The following is a 16,702-nucleotide window of genomic DNA, read 5'->3' on the forward strand; positions in this document are numbered from 1 at the left end:
GATCCCATTTGTTTATTTTGGCTTTTGTTGCCATTGCTTTTGGTGTTTTGGTCATGAAGTCCTTGCCCATGCCTATGTCCTGAATGGTATTACCTAGGTTTTCTTCTAGGATTTTTATGGTTTTAGGTCTAATATTTAAGTCTTTAATCCATCTTGAATTAATTTTTGTATAAGGTGTAAGGAAGGGATCCAGTTTCAGCTTTCTACATATGGCTAGCCAGTTTTCTCAGCCCCACTTATTAAATAGGCAATCCTTTCAGAGTTGGGGGGATTTCTTAGGGTATTTTTACCCTCAAGGTTATAAATAATATGAGTTTGTAATGTTTAATAATAGCTAACATTTATTCAGCACTTTAGTGTATTAACTCATTCAATGCTCAGAGCAACTAGTGAGGGAAATTCTGTTACTATATTCACTTTACAGGTGAGGAAACTGAGGAATAGAAGTGTTAACTAACTTGCTCCAAGTCACACAATAAATGGAACTCACATTTGAACACAGGTTCCAGCATCCTTAATTGCTATGTAATATTATGCATTCATTGCATAATATTTTAGGACCATTGAAGGTCCTAAAAGTTACCATTGTGTTTAGAAAAAAGAGTACTGTTTGGCCGGGCGCGGTGGCTCAAGCCTGTAATCCCAGCACTTTGGGAGGCCGAGACAGGCGGATCACGAGGTCAGGAGATCGAGACCATCCTGGCTAACACGGTGAAACCCCGTCTCTACTAAAAAATACAAAAAACTAGCCGGGCAACGTGGCGGGTGCCTGTAGTCCCAGCTACTCGGGAGGCTGGGAGGCTGAGGCAGGAGAATGGCGTAAACCCAGGAGGCGGAGCTTGCAGTGAGCTGAGATCTGGCCACTGCACTCCAGCCTGGGTGGCAGAGCGAGACTCCGTCTCAAAAAAAAAAAAAAGGATACTGTTATCATGTTCATTTCTCATGAGAATCCTCTAAAGCTGGCAAATCATATGATAACCTTTGTACCTTATGGATGAGAAGACAGCCTTAGATGTTTTGTCCTTGGTCACCCAAGACTTTTAGTGGGAAGATTCCTCATTCTTTATTTGAATTCAGTTTTTATTATCCAGGGAAATGAAGCAGAAAGAAATATTGATATAAAACAAATAAAATAGTCTTAAAACCTCAGTCTTAGTATTCAGCACTTGACTTTACATACTGCCTCCCAAACCTGTTGAGAACTGCCTGTGTTGGAAATGCTGAATAGCACCGTCAGCATAGGAGGGGACAAAACATCTTTAGAAATTAAAAGAGCAAAAGATCTTCTATAGTGTCTATCTTAGGGGGAAAAGCACAGGCAACAAAATTAATTGCTAACTAGATGAATCTTGCTCCAGTTACTCCAGAGTCAACTTTGACATTTTCTTCTCTCCGGGACTTGATCTTTTGTTAAACGTGTAATTCCCTCCTACATATTTAAAAAGGTTTTTATCCCCCTAATATAATGACTTCAGAAGTCAGTCATTATTAAGTCAGGGTAAAAAAACAATTTCCAATTGATTTTTTAAAATATAGAATTTTGAACAAAAAGCATTTCTAAAGCCAAAGATTTTTTTGTTTGTTTTTTTGAGATGGGGTCTCGCTTTGTCACCCAGCCTGGAGTGCAGTGGCATGATTACAGCTCACTGCAGCCATGACTTCCCAGGCTCAAGTGATGCTCACACCTCAGCCTTCCCAAGGATCTGGGACTACAGGTGCGCACCATCACACCCAGCTAATTTTTTTATTTTTATTTTTTGTACAGATGGGGTCTTGCTATATTGCCCAGGCTGGTCTCAAACTCCTAGGCTCAGGTTATTCTCCCACCTCAGCCTCCCAAAGTGCTGGGATTATAGGCATGAGCCACCACACCTGGCCTTAAATCCAAGATTTTTAAGTAATTTATTGAAAGGAATATGTTCATACTGCCTCCCAGTTTTCAGATAAAAGACACCCATGCCCTCAAACAGTTTACTCTAAAGTCAGTTAAACTTTCAGTAGTCTTCAGAGTGAAAATAATATGTTCATATGATACTGAAATATTTTACATAAAAAGGAATACTGTCACTTACAAATTGTATACATTTTTATAAAGCTACCTACTGCTAGATTAAAATGTGGTATTAATGAGAACGTCATAATTTATAATATGTTGCCATTATATATTCTATACTATCTGATATAGTAAATGGTAGCCGTTAGCCACTTGTCACATGTGGCTATTTAAATGTAAATTGTAATTAATTGAAAGCACTTAAAATTGTAAAAGTTACTCGGTTGTATTAGCCATATTACAAATACTCAATAGCCACAGGTGGCTAGTGGCTACTGTAATGAATGGGGTAGGTTATAGAGCATTTTCATCATCCTAGATAGTTCTGGCTGGGAGTCATGGCTTACACCTGTAATCTCGGCACTTTGGGAGACTGAGGTGGGTAGATTGCTTGAGTCCAGGAATTCAGAACCAACCTGGGCAACATGGCAAAGCCCCATCTCTGCAAAAAGTACAAAAATTATCTCGGAGTGGTGGTGCGTGCCTGTGGTCCCAGCTACTCAGGAGACTGAGATGGGAGTATCATCTCAGCCTGGGGAGGTCTAGGCTATAGTGAGCCGTGATCACACCACTGCACTCCAGCCTGAGTGAGAGACCTTGTCTCAAAACAAAACAAAAACATAGTTCTTTTAGACCAGCACTGCCTAAGTACTTGATTGTCTGGAATATAATTGTAAGATTAGGATCCAGGGTGTGGTGTAAGTAGGCTCAGTTTCTCCTCAGATTACTATAAAGTAGTACATTCAGCAGGGGTTTAATAAGCATCCAGTTTGTTAGCCAGACATTAACTTTACTGTGTTGTTCTTTTATAGTAATGGAATAGAGTATTCTCAATTTTTAAAAAATTATTATGGTAATATCTTTACTTTTTGGTAATAATTTTCTGTTTAGTTCTCCACTGAAAATATACATATATCTTAGTAACAAGTAAAAATAGATTTGATTGCTTTTAATATGTATGCTTAATAATATTTGTTCTTTCTTGTTTATTTTCCTTACCTGGTACAGGTAGAAGAATCAGCAATGATGGGAGTAAGTGGCTATGTGGAGTATCTCCGAGAGCAGGAAGTATCTGAGCGGTGGTTCCGGTACAACCCTCGTCTCACCTGCATCTATTGCGCCAAATCTTTCAACCAGAAGGGAAGCCTGGACCGCCACATGCGCCTACACATGGGGATCACACCTTTCGTCTGCCGCATGTGTGGCAAGAAGTATACCCGGAAAGATCAGCTGGAGTATCATATCCGCAAGCACACAGGCAACAAGCCCTTTCACTGTCATGTTTGTGGCAAAAGTTTCCCCTTCCAGGCCATCTTGAATCAGCACTTTCGCAAAAACCACCCTGGCTGTATACCTCTGGAGGGGCCTCACAGCATCTCCCCGGAAACAACTGTCACATCTCGAGGACAAGCCGAGGAAGAGTCACCTTCACAGGAAGAGACACTTGCTCCTGGGGAAGCTGCCCAGGGCTCTGTGTCCACCACTGGGCCAGATTGAAACATCCGGGGGAGGGGGCTGACCCTCTTCCCCTTTGAGCCATAAGCAGCCAGCATCAGAGCCATGGGCTGATATTTAGATTCACAAAATGCCACATCACTAGGCCAGAAGACGCTCCCAAGATGTTGCCAAACTGGAGGATCAGCAACATACACAAAAGCACTAAAGGCTCTTCCCTTCTTATTGCCCGCCTCACACTTTGGAAAATAATCAAGCAAATCAACTTTCTAATTCAGGGATCAACAGCCTTGGTTTGTTAACTTTATAAGAAAAAAGGTTTTTTAACAAAATGATGATACGTGGTCATTTATCCACCAGTCATGTTTGAACACTGTACTTTGGTCTATATCATCTTGGTGGCTATAATTGCCCAGATCTAAAAAATGCAGCAGGAGCCTTGACCATCCGAAGCAGCCAGCCACAAGACAGAAGGAGGTAGTCATGATGGTGATGAAAAGGAGAAATTTCTCCTCTTCCTTCCCTGCCATAACATGCATTTTTGTGTTTCAAGAAAAAACAAATCAATACTGGTGGTTCTTATTTTGAAAGGTTAGACTTTATCTTTCCCCTGGCTAGGCATATAATACTTTGCCTGATTATTTCATATAATCAGCCATCTTGAAGCAGTATTCTAGTAGACAGCATCACCTGAAGCACTTGGCAACTGGAAGTAAAATGAGCAGCAAAATGTATGCAATAGGTACTGCTACATTTGGGGGCTTGAGTGTTGTGTTGAGGAAGAGAAGAGCAGGGAGGGAAGTGTTTTTATGTTTTGCAAATATCAAACAGCACAGAGCCGTACTGCAACTTCCTGACTGGTATTTGTAAACCATAGTGCTACACATCCTTGGGTAATGGCTCTCGTTCAGGTGAATTAATGTGTTAGGCTGACTACCAAAGTTTCATCCAGTCTCTTTGGCTCCTGTTTTCACATTCAGCAATATTGTACATCAGAAATGTCACTTTCCAGTGAAATGAGCCTGGATTGTATTTTTAAATCCACAGGTCATATTTGATAACTTTTATATGAAGTTTTAAACATGTTTTTTCTGCAGTATTGTGGTTGAAGAAATTCAACACTATGGTTCTTACTGCAACCACAATTTCATTTCCTTATACATATGTAATAGTTTATATTTTCAGGCATATAGAAGAACCTCACTTAAACCTATGTCTCGGGTCTGCAAACCTGGTAATTCATAAACCAACCATCAGCAACTAGCTGGTGACTCCAAGAGCTTTGCTTTTTAATAATATACTACAGGGCACTTATCAGAAAACATCATGCAGAATCATGTTGCAATAAATGATCAAAGGATCAGTTTTGATCAGGTTTGGTTACTTAGTCATTCCTAAGATTTTTAAAACTTCAAGGGACCCTTTTAGTAGTTCTGGGTATTTCTAAGATTCTTAATCCAGCACTGAGAGAAAGAACTTACCAAACATGTAGAGATTTAGATACCCTGTCTTTTCATGCAGTGAGAGAAGGAGGAATATTAAGGGTTGTGGGCAAATAGATGCTTATAACTTACAGTGCAAGTTGAAAAATCCCTAGCTTCTCTTGATGGAGCACTAGTTGTTGGGGTTCTTTTAAGTATTTAAGTATGTAATGGTTTAAGAAATTGTTTCAGTGCAGAGGCATAGATGATTGTAAAAGAGATTTGGGAGAGGGGCAGGTTGTACCTGTACTGGTGAACCATTTGTGAGAATGTTAGTCATGTGCTCCTTTCCTGAGATTGCTTTGTGGTATGTGAAAAGGTGGGTAGAAAAGAATGAAATTTCTTTGAGATAAGAAATTAGAATGCAAAGGGTAGATCCTAAGCAATCTGAAAATTGTACATGTGCATAAAGTTGCACCCTCTTACAAGAGAAAGGTTATTTTCTCTTCTGAAAAAGCATAGAAATGCATCTTTTATGGGAAGATAATGTTGCTACCATTTAATAAGAGCCTACCCTTAAAGGCAGCATTGAAACTATTTTGTCTTTAGAAGACATAGACTGGTGCATCCTCCTTTTTAGTTGGGCAACAGCATGATAAGGAAAAAAACTGTCTTCTAAAGCCGTCTTTAGGGACTGGCTATGGTCTGTGGCATAGAAAAGGTAAAGTTGAATTACACTAAAATCCTTAGGGGAACAACTGGTAAGGTTTTCAGTGGACAGATTTTGCCATTACTGTGAGGTGAGAAGTACAGATTATGCTGCTTTGGATGGAGCTTTTAAGCCTACCAAAAAACGTTAAGTCCATCCTACTTTTGAAAATAGTATGCTAGAAAGTTATTTGTTTCTTTTTCTTCTTTTTTGTATTTTTTAGAGATGGTGTCTTGCTCTTGTCACCCAAACCAGAGTGCAGTGGTGCAATCATAGCTCACTGTAATCCTGAACTCCTGGGCTCAAGCGATTCACCTGCCTCAGCCTCCAGGTAGCTAGGACTATAGGCATGCACCACCATGTCTAGCTAATTTTTAAATTTTTTTTGTGGAGACAGTGTCTCTACAAAATTTGCCTAGGCTGGTCTTGAACTCATGGCCTCAAGTAATCCTCCCACCTTGACCTCCCAAAGTGCTAGGATTACAGGCATAAGCCAGTGAACGTGGCCTGGAAAATTCTTTGTTGCTTTGTTAGTTTTTTAGATTGTATGTGAGAAAATGGAGCTTTTTAAACTATTACCAAATTTTAAAGGTGAAGTGCAGTAATTTCTATAAAGAGAAACTTTACAGCATTTGTCAGTTCTCCATCCAGGGTTAGCAACAAACAAATGAGGTAGGGACTATCTCATTCATGTGGAAATGCTATGAATGTTTGGTGGGTTTCCCCTCCCTTTTCTTTTCTTTCACTTTAAATAGCTTTTTCCTATATTGATACTGTGAATAGGGTGCTTCCTGGTCATCTAGGACCACTTTAGCACAATCATGTTTGCTGGTTCTCTCAATTGGCCTAGCCAGAGCCATGAAATTCATGAAAATTTAAGGCAGGCTAGCTTTTAAACAAATTAAAACTTCTGAAAACAATTTCAGCCTTTTAGTTAGAAGAGATATCATTATTCTAAAAAACTGTCCAAGATTCTTACCCAGGTACACTGTGACATTGTCCTAGTTCTTAGCTAACAACACTGATGTGTTGGTCATAGGAGTTACTGATGTTCTATCTACATTAATGAACGCCTATTGGTGTGTGCACAGAGGATACCTCTTAAGGATGTACTAAATGGACTTTGGCTGATGCTGGAAATTCATTACCAAATCTTAACTTGCACATGTTACCTTGTGAAGGGAACTGCATTAGCAATGAGAGCTAAATCATCATGAAGTACTTTAATGCCATGAGATTGCAAACACTGGGACTGTTTTCATTTATTGAGTGGCACTTAGTAGCAAAGGAGCTATCCAGTATTCTCAGCAAAGAAGAGAGACGGAAGTATATTAATCTATTTTCATTCTAAGATGTTCCTTTATTCTCTCTGAACTCTAATACCAGTATAAAATATAGCATTGGCATGAACAGTTAACGCTGTACTTAGGCAGAAAGGCTCTTTCTAATGACTTGTTCTCTCTTTACTCAGAACCGTATTTACCTCTGAACCAAGTTGAATTTTATTTTATTCAAGTTGCAAACTACCCCATGCCATTTTTATTATACTAAAGGGTTAAATCTAACCTCAGATACATAAAGGTAAATTAGTTCATAAAGGATAAAAATTGGGAAAGAAGAGAGCAGTTAAGGAAAATTTTGTTTTTTGTCATTTTTTAAATGTTTCCAGTTCCCTCTACGTCAGTGAAACGGTTTTCCAAAGATGGTTTGAAGATAGAAAAAAACTTTTCCCCCCTAGCTTCATAGTTGACATCTGGCATTGGTTGGAATTGGTCTGGTGGCAGAGTGAAATAGGGAACTTCTTTTTTTTTCTTAAAGACAGGGTCTCACTATGTTGCCCAGCCTGGTCTCAAACTACTGGGCTCAAGTGGTCCTCTTTCCTCAGCCTCCCAAGGAGCTGGGACGGCGCGTGACCACACCTGGCTGTAAATGTCATTCTTAATAGCTGAATAATCTTTGGTCAAGAAGTAACTTTTCCAGAGTTTTAGCTGTTACTTGACATTAATTGTGTTTCTTTTAACTGGTGAAAACTATATTTTGTTTGACTAGACGATCTAATTAATGTAAATGAAAGCAGTGGATAATGGAAAGGAAATTGAACAAAGACAAAAGTCTTGTTCATCATAGTGGAAAGGCATTTAATCAGGAAGAAGTTGGAATCCTGGAAGTTTTTCTTTTTTCAGGTACAACAGGCATTTTTTTTCTCTTCCTAAAATGTTCTTCCCCTTATCTGTGTACTTATTAGTTCAAGGAGTAACAAATGAGTCTTAGTTGAACTTAGTCTTTGGAAATTGAGCTCTTTATTTAGGCTATATGTGAAAGAGTTTATTGAAATACTTTGGTTGCTAAGCAGATTTAGAAAAGGAACAAGCAATTGTCAGGCAAATCCCTAGGTTTGAGAAGATGTCCTCAGCAAAATATACCCCTAGGACTTACTGAATTAGATCAGGGTTCAGCAAACAATAGTTTGCAGGCCAAATGCTGAGGCTACTTGCTTGTGTAAAGAAAATTATAATGGAATAGGGCTGCACTTACTTAAGTATTGTTTATGGCTTCTTTCTACTATACTGGCAAAATTGAGTACTTGTGACAAAGATCACGTGGCTGCAAAGCTTGAAAATATTTACTGTCTGGTATCTGTTAGAAAAAATTTGCCAACTCCAAGAAAGAGTTACCTCCTAAAGTTGTTACTCCTCACATTTTGCCTTTACAATAGTTTAGTTGAAGTTTTAAATTCATGTTGGCACATACGCATGTTTCTTGAAAGAGTTTGCCAACATTTTCTACATCCTCTTCTCATAACTCTTTTTGTGCTCCTTCATGATTCCCATTGCTTTAAAATCATTTAGAATTGGCCTTATGGTTTGTCCTTGCCTTAATGGTGCAGGTATTTTAAAGTTTAGTTATAAGTAAGTGTTGCCATTACTCTGAGTTAACTTGAACTGGTTTGCATAATGGTGACAAGAATAAATTTTTTCCCAAGTGGATTAAAAACTAATTTCATTATGAAGAAGTATTTTGATTCATATCCAAAGTACTGTTTTTCTAGATTAGAACCCCTACCTTTTCCCTCTTAATTTTAACTTCTTTAAACTCACTCTGTTCCATGTAGAGCAGTAAAAAGCCAAGTTTTTCTCCCTTTTTTCCTGGATGTTTTGAAACATAATGAAACATCTGAGGATTTCAAATTCTTTTTAGACATATCTTCCCATTTCTGTTATTGTGTATAATTCTTCCAAATATGTATTGGAACATGTTTGCTTTGTGAATGTTCACTCTTAGTGTTCAAATAGCCTACTTATATTTAATGTGGGGAAAATGGGAAATGTTAGGGGTTTAATAAACAGAAATCGTTGCAGGAAGCCGAGTGTGACAGCAGGCACCTATAATCCCAGCTACTCGGGAGACTAAGTTGAGAGTCCCACTTGAGGCCAGGAGTTGAAGGACCAGCCTGGCAACATAGACCTCATCTCTAAGACAAAAAAACAAATCCTTGCAAGAGGAGAGAATAATTGCTTCCCATTTGGAAGTGATATAGGGACTTTTGAATTAGATCTGTCTTGACAAAGTCGTCTAGGCTGTGCTGATAACAGTATAGGGAGTTTGATTCTTTGTTGTGAGCTCTGTCAACATAGACAAAGTTCAGGTGAGTAACTAGCTTTCTATAATAAGGACTCTCTTCACTAGGTATTTTAAAGTTGCCTCTTTCTAATTGGATATTAGTAAGTTTTATATGATATACCCCCTGAATAATAGATATTCCTCATCTATAAAATTCGGAATATTTGCCTAGGTTAGATCTGCCCTGGCTTAGAGCAGTTATACCTATAGTAACAGTAGGTTTTTGAGATTTTGGAGTATTACTTTTCTGATTAACCTAGGATTCTGATTAAGCTGGAATGTAGGATTTATGAAAGAATTGGATTTTGTTAGCCTAATGAATCATCTGCATCCCACTCTATTTGAGGTCTTAATAATAGATGTCAATTTAAATATGAATCTATTGAAAGCAATGAAGTTTTCCAAGCATTATGACATCCTTGATAAGTCTCAGTCTTATCTTTTTTCTTATTTTCTAGTCTCTTTCCCTGTCTTTAGTCTTCTTCCTCTTACATGGTGCTTTTCCCAGGGCCAGTCTTTTTAGTTTCTAAGCAAGCAGGCTTTTTTGTTCAGGATAAGCCAGAGTTAGATATTATGAATACTTTGAAACATCTGAGTATGTTACATTCCAAAGTATGTAATTACTGATAACGATAGTATTATCAAAACCTGAAAGATAGTGGTACAGATTATTCAGTTTAGTTGTGTAGGCAGACTATCTTTCTCCTCAATTGTGACACACAGCAGTGACTTGAGAAGGCAAATATTACTTGAAACCCACATTATCTTTATAGAGGGTACGTATATAAATAAATTTCCTACCTGACATTTTTCCCATTATCAATGTATCAGTAGCTCGCATCTTAACATAGAAGAAGCCCATTAGCTCAAATACTGGAAGCTTCAAACAACAAAGTAAGTTACAAAAGCAAAGCAGTTAATGAAAAAGACTTTGTCTATTGCCTGCTTCTTTCATGTCTACTCAGTAGGTCCTGTTGAGGATGCTAGAATACACCATCCAGTTAAGAAAGGGGTTGTTTTGTTTTGTTTGAGACAGAGTCTTGGTCTGTCATCCAGGCTGGAGTGCAGTGGCTCAATCTTGGCTCACTGCAGTCTCCACCTCCTTGGTTCAAGCAATTCTCGTGCCTCAGCCTCCTGAGTAGCGGGGATTACAGGTGTGTGCCACCATGCCCAGCTAATTTTTGTATTTTTAGTAGAGATGGGATTTCACCATGTTGGCCAGGCTGGTCTTGAACTCCTGGCCTCAATTGATCCTCCCGCCTCGGCCTCCCAAAGTACTGGACTTAACAGGCATGAACCACTGCACCCAGCCTCAGTTAAGAGAGATTTATGTTCAGCATCTCATATGGACTACACCATGATTTAATATACTGCAAATCTTAGGATTTCAGTTAATCCATAATGCCAGGAGTTAAAGTATTTCATGGGAACATGTTTCCTCTTCTATGAAATCACCTGTCTGCAGTGATAGGTAATGTATAGGAGAATCTGTTTCATTAAGTAAATATTAAGTACTTTTTGATACCAGACAACATGCTTGGAATTTGTATAATAAAACTGGCTTTAGACGTAGTTTAGATATAATGTGTCTTCCTATACTTGAGAGTCCTAAGCCTACTTGGTTGGCGTCTGGGATGTATTGCTTTTGAAAAGCCTCCACTTTTTACTGTAGAGATAAAAGATCAAAAAGGGGACAGAATTAGCTGTATTAAGTGCTTTATTGTCATAACTGCAGTTAATATAATAATACTATGAGGTAATAACAGTAATGTTAAAAATAACTAACTTTTTTTTGAGTGCTTACTATGTACCAGGCACAGTTCTATGTGCTTCACATTGATTAACTCATCTAATCCTTATGACAATCCCATGAGGGTGGATAACATATTATCCTCATTTTAGAGGGGAAGAAACAGACACAGATGACTCAGGCAGTCTGACACTAGAGTTGCCTCTAGTAGGTGTAATTATGTCACATTTTATAGATGAGGAAACTGATGAAACCCAGGTTACATAACTGGTAAATTACAGAGCCAGTATTTACCAATCTGATTCCAAAGCCCAGACTATCTGCATGATATCATATTGACTCCATTTGCTTATTAAGAGTTGAGGTTGACTGGAATATACAGTAGCCAGGAGCAGTACTGCTTTTAGTGAATGTATAATTGAAGAGAAAGTGATTAGAAGGTTCTTCAAAAGCTGATGCAGTTCATCTCTGAGCAGAGTTGAATAGTGAATATTTTCAGTGGATGTTGCCCACTGATTCAGAGGAGTCACCCGTGTGGTTAGGTCTAATAGTGAGTGAGGTACTATCAAGGCAAAAATTGAAGATAGAGTTCCAGTTACCTATTGCTGTGTAACAAACTTAATTAAAATTAAGTAATTTTAATTACTTAAAATCAACTATTTCCTGTATCTCATGATTTTGTGAATCAGAAAATTCAGGAAGGGCTTGTCTGGGCAATTCTGCTCCCTGTGCAATGACTCAGGTCACCTAATGGTATTCAGCAGGTGGTTAGACAAGTCTGGAAGGAGTGTCCAAGATGACCTTACTTACATACCTGACACTTTGGTGGGGGGACTAAAAGGATGGGCTCAGCAGGGCTCCTCTTTCTCTCCATGAAGTCCAAGGACTCTCCATGTGTTCTCTTCATCAAGGTAGTCAGACTTATTACAAGGATAACTAAGGCCTCTGAAAGGCTGGGCAGAAGATGCTAGTCAACTTAACGGCCAGGCCTAGAACTATCATATAGTCACCACTGTACTCTTGGTCAAAGAACTTAATGGTAAGATGACAGCAAGAATGAGGGGGGAGAAAAGAACTCAATGGTCAGCCCAAATCTAAGGAGAGAAGAAATACCCTGCAACTTTATGGAAGGCATGTCCAGGACTTGGGGCTATTTTTAATGTGTTAATGTTTTTTTATTTTATTTTATTTTTTATTTATTTTTTGTCTTGACTGTTTGGTGTTTATTCGTCAGTTGTTTGTGCTGTAGAAACCATTTATTATGTCTACCATGGGTCACTAAAGGAGCTAGAAGGAGAATGAGACAAATACCTGGAGCATATTTCATTCCCTGCCCTCTCAAGTTTCATTTATCTTACAGCAAAATTTTCATTTTGTACTGTGTTCCAAGTTGCGAACAGTTGCCTGTTTTTGCTCTGAAGCCACTATAACTACATGCGGAGCCAGAAATACTCTAGAGGGACTAAAAAGCTAATTTTTTTTTTTTTTTTTTTTTTTTTTTTTTTTTTTTTTTTTTTGAGACGGAGTCTCGCTCTGTCGCCCAGGCTGGAGTGCAGTGGCCGGATCTCAGCTCACTGCAAGCTCCACCTCCCGGGTTTACGCCATTCTCCTGCCTCAGCCTCCCGAGTAGCTGGGACTACAGGCGCCCGCCACCTCACCCGGCTATTTTTTTGTATTTTTTAGTAGAGACGGGGTTTCACCATGTTAGCCAGGATGGTCTCGATCTCCTGACCTTGCGATCCGCCCGTCTCGGCCTCCCAAAGTGCTGGGATTACAGGCTTGAGCCACCGTGCCCGGCCTTTTTTTTTTTTTTTAAGGACAGAGTTTCACTCTGTCACCCAGGCTGGAGTGCAGTGGTGCAATCACAGCTCACTGCAGCCTCAACCTCCTGGACTCAAGTAATCCTCCCACCTCAGCCTCCCAAGTAGCGGGGACTCCAGACGTGTGCCACTATACCTGGCTAATTTTTGTATACTTTTAGAGACAGGATCTCACCATGTTGCCTGGGCTGGTCTTGAACTCCTGGACTCAAGAGATCCACCTTCCTCGACCTCCCAAAGTGCTGGGATTACAGGCATGAGCCAACGTGCCTGGCCCCAAAAGCTTACTATTAAATAATTTGATTTATTAGAGATGTCAGTTGTATTTTAAGTGTACAAATAGGTAAATACTCTTGCGGTATGGGAACATTACATGGCTACTGAATCTCTTTCAACAGGAGTTTCTATTTGGTGGCTACATGGATCATATTCTTGAGATAGTGAAAAGTTTTACCTACTTAATCCCATCTCTACCTCTGCCATACTTCCTCCAGTATGATTTTGTGCTAGAAGATGAATCAGTTCCTTTCATTCTTGTTACCTTTCACACAGGAAAATGCATTGCCCAATTTTATATGTTGTTAATCTTTTAAAATTGGCAGTTGTTACCAGCCTCTCTCGTTTAACAGATCATTGAAGTCTTTTGATATTTGGTTAGATGTGTCAGATTTAGGATGCCTGATTTAAACTCGTGCTGACTTACTAAACTGTTCTGCTCTGAGAAGAAATATGGACAGAGAATGAATTTCACTGTCCATATTGATGAACCCCAAATCAATACACTTCTTAAGAAAGGTTTGAGATTATCCAATCCATGTACAGTGAATTCTGGGAGCATTGGCTGTATGGGCTTCCTACTGATCATCTGCAGTTATCACAGTAAAGAGATCTCTGTTCCTAGGTCAGGCCTCAGCAATTGCAAATACAGGAAATAAAGGGGTACTCAATGCTGAAGACTTAATTTAGGGTACCTACAAAATCCTGGGAAGGGAAAAAGAAGACCTTGGCATTTGTAGTTGAATAACCAGAGATGGAATGTTTGAGGCTTTTAGGCGTAAATATTAATTAGATTTTATCATATAAAGATTAGGGCAAATTAATTTATTTTTTTCTAGTTCATTCTTAACATGTTAAGGGGCAAATTTTAATGAATAAAAATTTAAAGGCCTTAAAACTTTCTTTTGGATTCACATTTCCACTCTGGTATAATCCACTCTGGTGTAGTCTGCCTTTTATGACAGAGAAAGCCTTTGAAAATATTGTCCCAGAGAATGAAAAATCTTATGATCATCTATGGAAATGTCTCTCATTCTTTATTATAGCCCTTTGGGCCCTCCTGTAGATTCTCTGTGAATCTAAGTTTGAAATCATTTGGTGTTTGCATGAAAAATAATTCTTACTATTCATTTAAATAATTCTTAAATGTGGTCTTAAATTGCAAGAGAGAACAAAGCATAAAAAAAGGGAACCTTGTAGATTGACCAAATATTTATTCTTTATTTTCAGCATCACAAATCTAAACCATTTCAAGCTAATACAACAACCTGAGTGAGTAGAAATTCCTTAAGGTTTAGATTTCTGCTTTTAGTCACATCTTGAAGCGGATGTTTATGACTTATTTGAAGATGATCCACTGAGTTTCCTATAAAGTAATAGAATCCTAGCTATAGTGGTTCTTTAAGAACCACTGAAAAAACAGAATTGCAGTGCAGGGAACAAAGCTTAAAATGTGTTTCCTCTGGAAGCCAAGATGCTAAAAAAGGGGTCACTAAAGTGTGACTGAAGTCCACCTCTAGAATGGCTATCGGATAGCAGAAGTATTTAGAATGTATATGGCATTTCTAATATTTTTACAAAAATAATTTTAAATCATGTAACTTGAATCTTTTTTTTTCTTTTTTTTTTTCTTTTTTTTTTTGAGACGGAGTCGAATCTTTTTTTTTAAGTCTGTTTTCTTTTTGGAAAACTGGCACCAAAAAAATAACACTAATATAATTCAATTGTATATGCATGTGCATTGAACCCAGAGTGGGTATACTAAAGATAGTTCATGCAAATAACTTATGGGAAGTTTGGCTATTTTTTCATAAATATATGTTTATAAATATATTTAGTCATCCACTGTGACCTTGGTAGCACAGAAGCATTTTGTTAGCTGTATCATTAATTCTAAAAATCAAATTCTTGGCATAGTAGGCTATGAGAGCTTTTTGTTACTTTGTATTTTGGCTAAGAAAATTATTTCTTGCACTTTCTATTTATAAAGATGTTATAATACAATGCACCCACTTAGTGTAGCTTTTCTTTAGAGAAAAAAGATGTAGGTGTAAAAGTGAAATGTATGTTTTAAAACCTGGCAAAAGGAGGGACCTCAAAAAAATAAATTTCGCTTGCCATCTACCTGAGTAGGGTTGGGGATTAATATAAAACTTAGGTTAAAAGTAGCTGTTGGGATAGGTATACTGTTGCTGTGAATCGCAGTATTGCTGTGAGTTGCCAGCTATGTGTCTGTAAGTTTATGTGTGTATGTGAGAAAAAGGTATTTCATGAAGGCATAAAAGTCAGTGTAGAATATCCTACCTCCCACTAGAGACAGCATATTCAAGATTGCTGTGTAATCCCTTGGGCAGGAAGCTGGATTCCTCAGCCACTGTCTACCCCCTTCTTCTCTATACTCACTTCAGCTCCTCTACCTCTGAGCACTTGGCTGAAGAAAGAGTATAGCTTTCTGTAGCAAGCAAAGGAAAGCCAGACCCAAAATATAGAGGCTGCAGTATCTGAAATTCTTATCATGTTCAGATAATATTTGATTTTGTTGCCCAAATCAAACAATGTCAGAACACTTGGGTTTAGTGCTTTTTTTTTTTCCTCTCTCCCACAAACTTCTAGTTTAGTGCTTTTATCCACTGGCTTCTGTTTGGCAGGAGTAGCCAGTGGAGGTCAAGTCTGTTTTTAAAGACTAAAACACCTAATTCCTTTTAATGATATGTAACATTTGTTTGAATCCCCAACTTTTTTTTCTTTCTTTCTTTTTTTTTTTTTTTTTTGTAGAGATGGAGTCTCCCTGTGTTGCCCAGTCTTGTCTTAAACATCTGGGCTTGGCTGGGTGCAATGGCTCACACCTGTAATCCCAGCACTTTGGGAGGCCGAGGCAGACGGATCACCTGATGTCAGGAGTTTGAGACCAACCTGGCCACCATTGTGAAACCCTGTCTCTACTAAAAATACAAAAAATTAGCTGGGTATGGTGGCGGCACCTGTAATCCCAGCTACTAGGGAAACTGAGGCAGGAGAATCGCTTGAACTCAGAAGGTGGAGGTTGTAAGTGAGCCAAGATCGCACCATTGCACTCCAGCCTGAGCAACAAGAGCAAGACTCCGTCTCAAAAAAAAAGAAAGTCTGGGCTCAAGGAATCCTACCACCTCAGCCTCCCAAAGTGCTGGGATTACAGGCGCCAGTCACCACTCCTGGCCCATGATGGATTTTCAGATGACCTCTTTTGCTTTTAGTCTCTCCAAAGAGAGAGATTCTTGTTTTTAATGTCAAGATTGTTATAATAGTCAAGATGGCCTCACCTGAATGTTGTAGGTGTCAGAAATTGTTTCAGTAGTAATATGCCACTAGGCAGACCACCTAATCTTTAAATCCAGTTGTAGCACTCAATTTACTTTCTGTTTGCGGCACTAGTGCACTGAGCCAAGTCAACTTGCCCACCTTTCTAATATTTCTTACAGCTAAGGAGGAACTGTTGGTCCTTTGATATCCTAGAATGCTTTCTACCTTGTGGAAATGCTTTTCACCTTAATACACGGATTATATTGTCTAAATGTCTAAACAGGGATTCTCTGGTTAGAACTGAAATGAGAGAGTGAT

The 16,702-nt window shown here is 38.6% G+C and overlaps 1 protein-coding gene across 4 annotated transcripts in view; it reads left to right on the forward strand.

Moving 5' to 3' along the window:
* LOC105484445 (zinc finger and BTB domain containing 37) overlaps positions 1-16,202 on the forward strand; it is a 29,927-nt gene extending 13,725 nt beyond the window's left edge. For all 4 annotated transcript variants that reach the window (XM_011746038.3, XM_011746037.3, XM_071075908.1 and 1 more), the window contains exon 4: positions 3,062-16,202. In XM_011746038.3, the coding sequence (XP_011744340.2) occupies positions 3,062-3,550 (489 nt within the window). In that variant the 3' untranslated portion in view covers positions 3,551-16,202. The remainder of the gene's footprint in view (positions 1-3,061) is intronic.
* Positions 16,203-16,702: the final 500 nt, after the last annotated feature.

This window comes from Macaca nemestrina, chromosome 1 (assembly GCF_043159975.1).
Source record: "Macaca nemestrina isolate mMacNem1 chromosome 1, mMacNem.hap1, whole genome shotgun sequence".
In the NCBI taxonomy this organism is placed as follows: domain Eukaryota; kingdom Metazoa; phylum Chordata; class Mammalia; order Primates; family Cercopithecidae; genus Macaca; species Macaca nemestrina.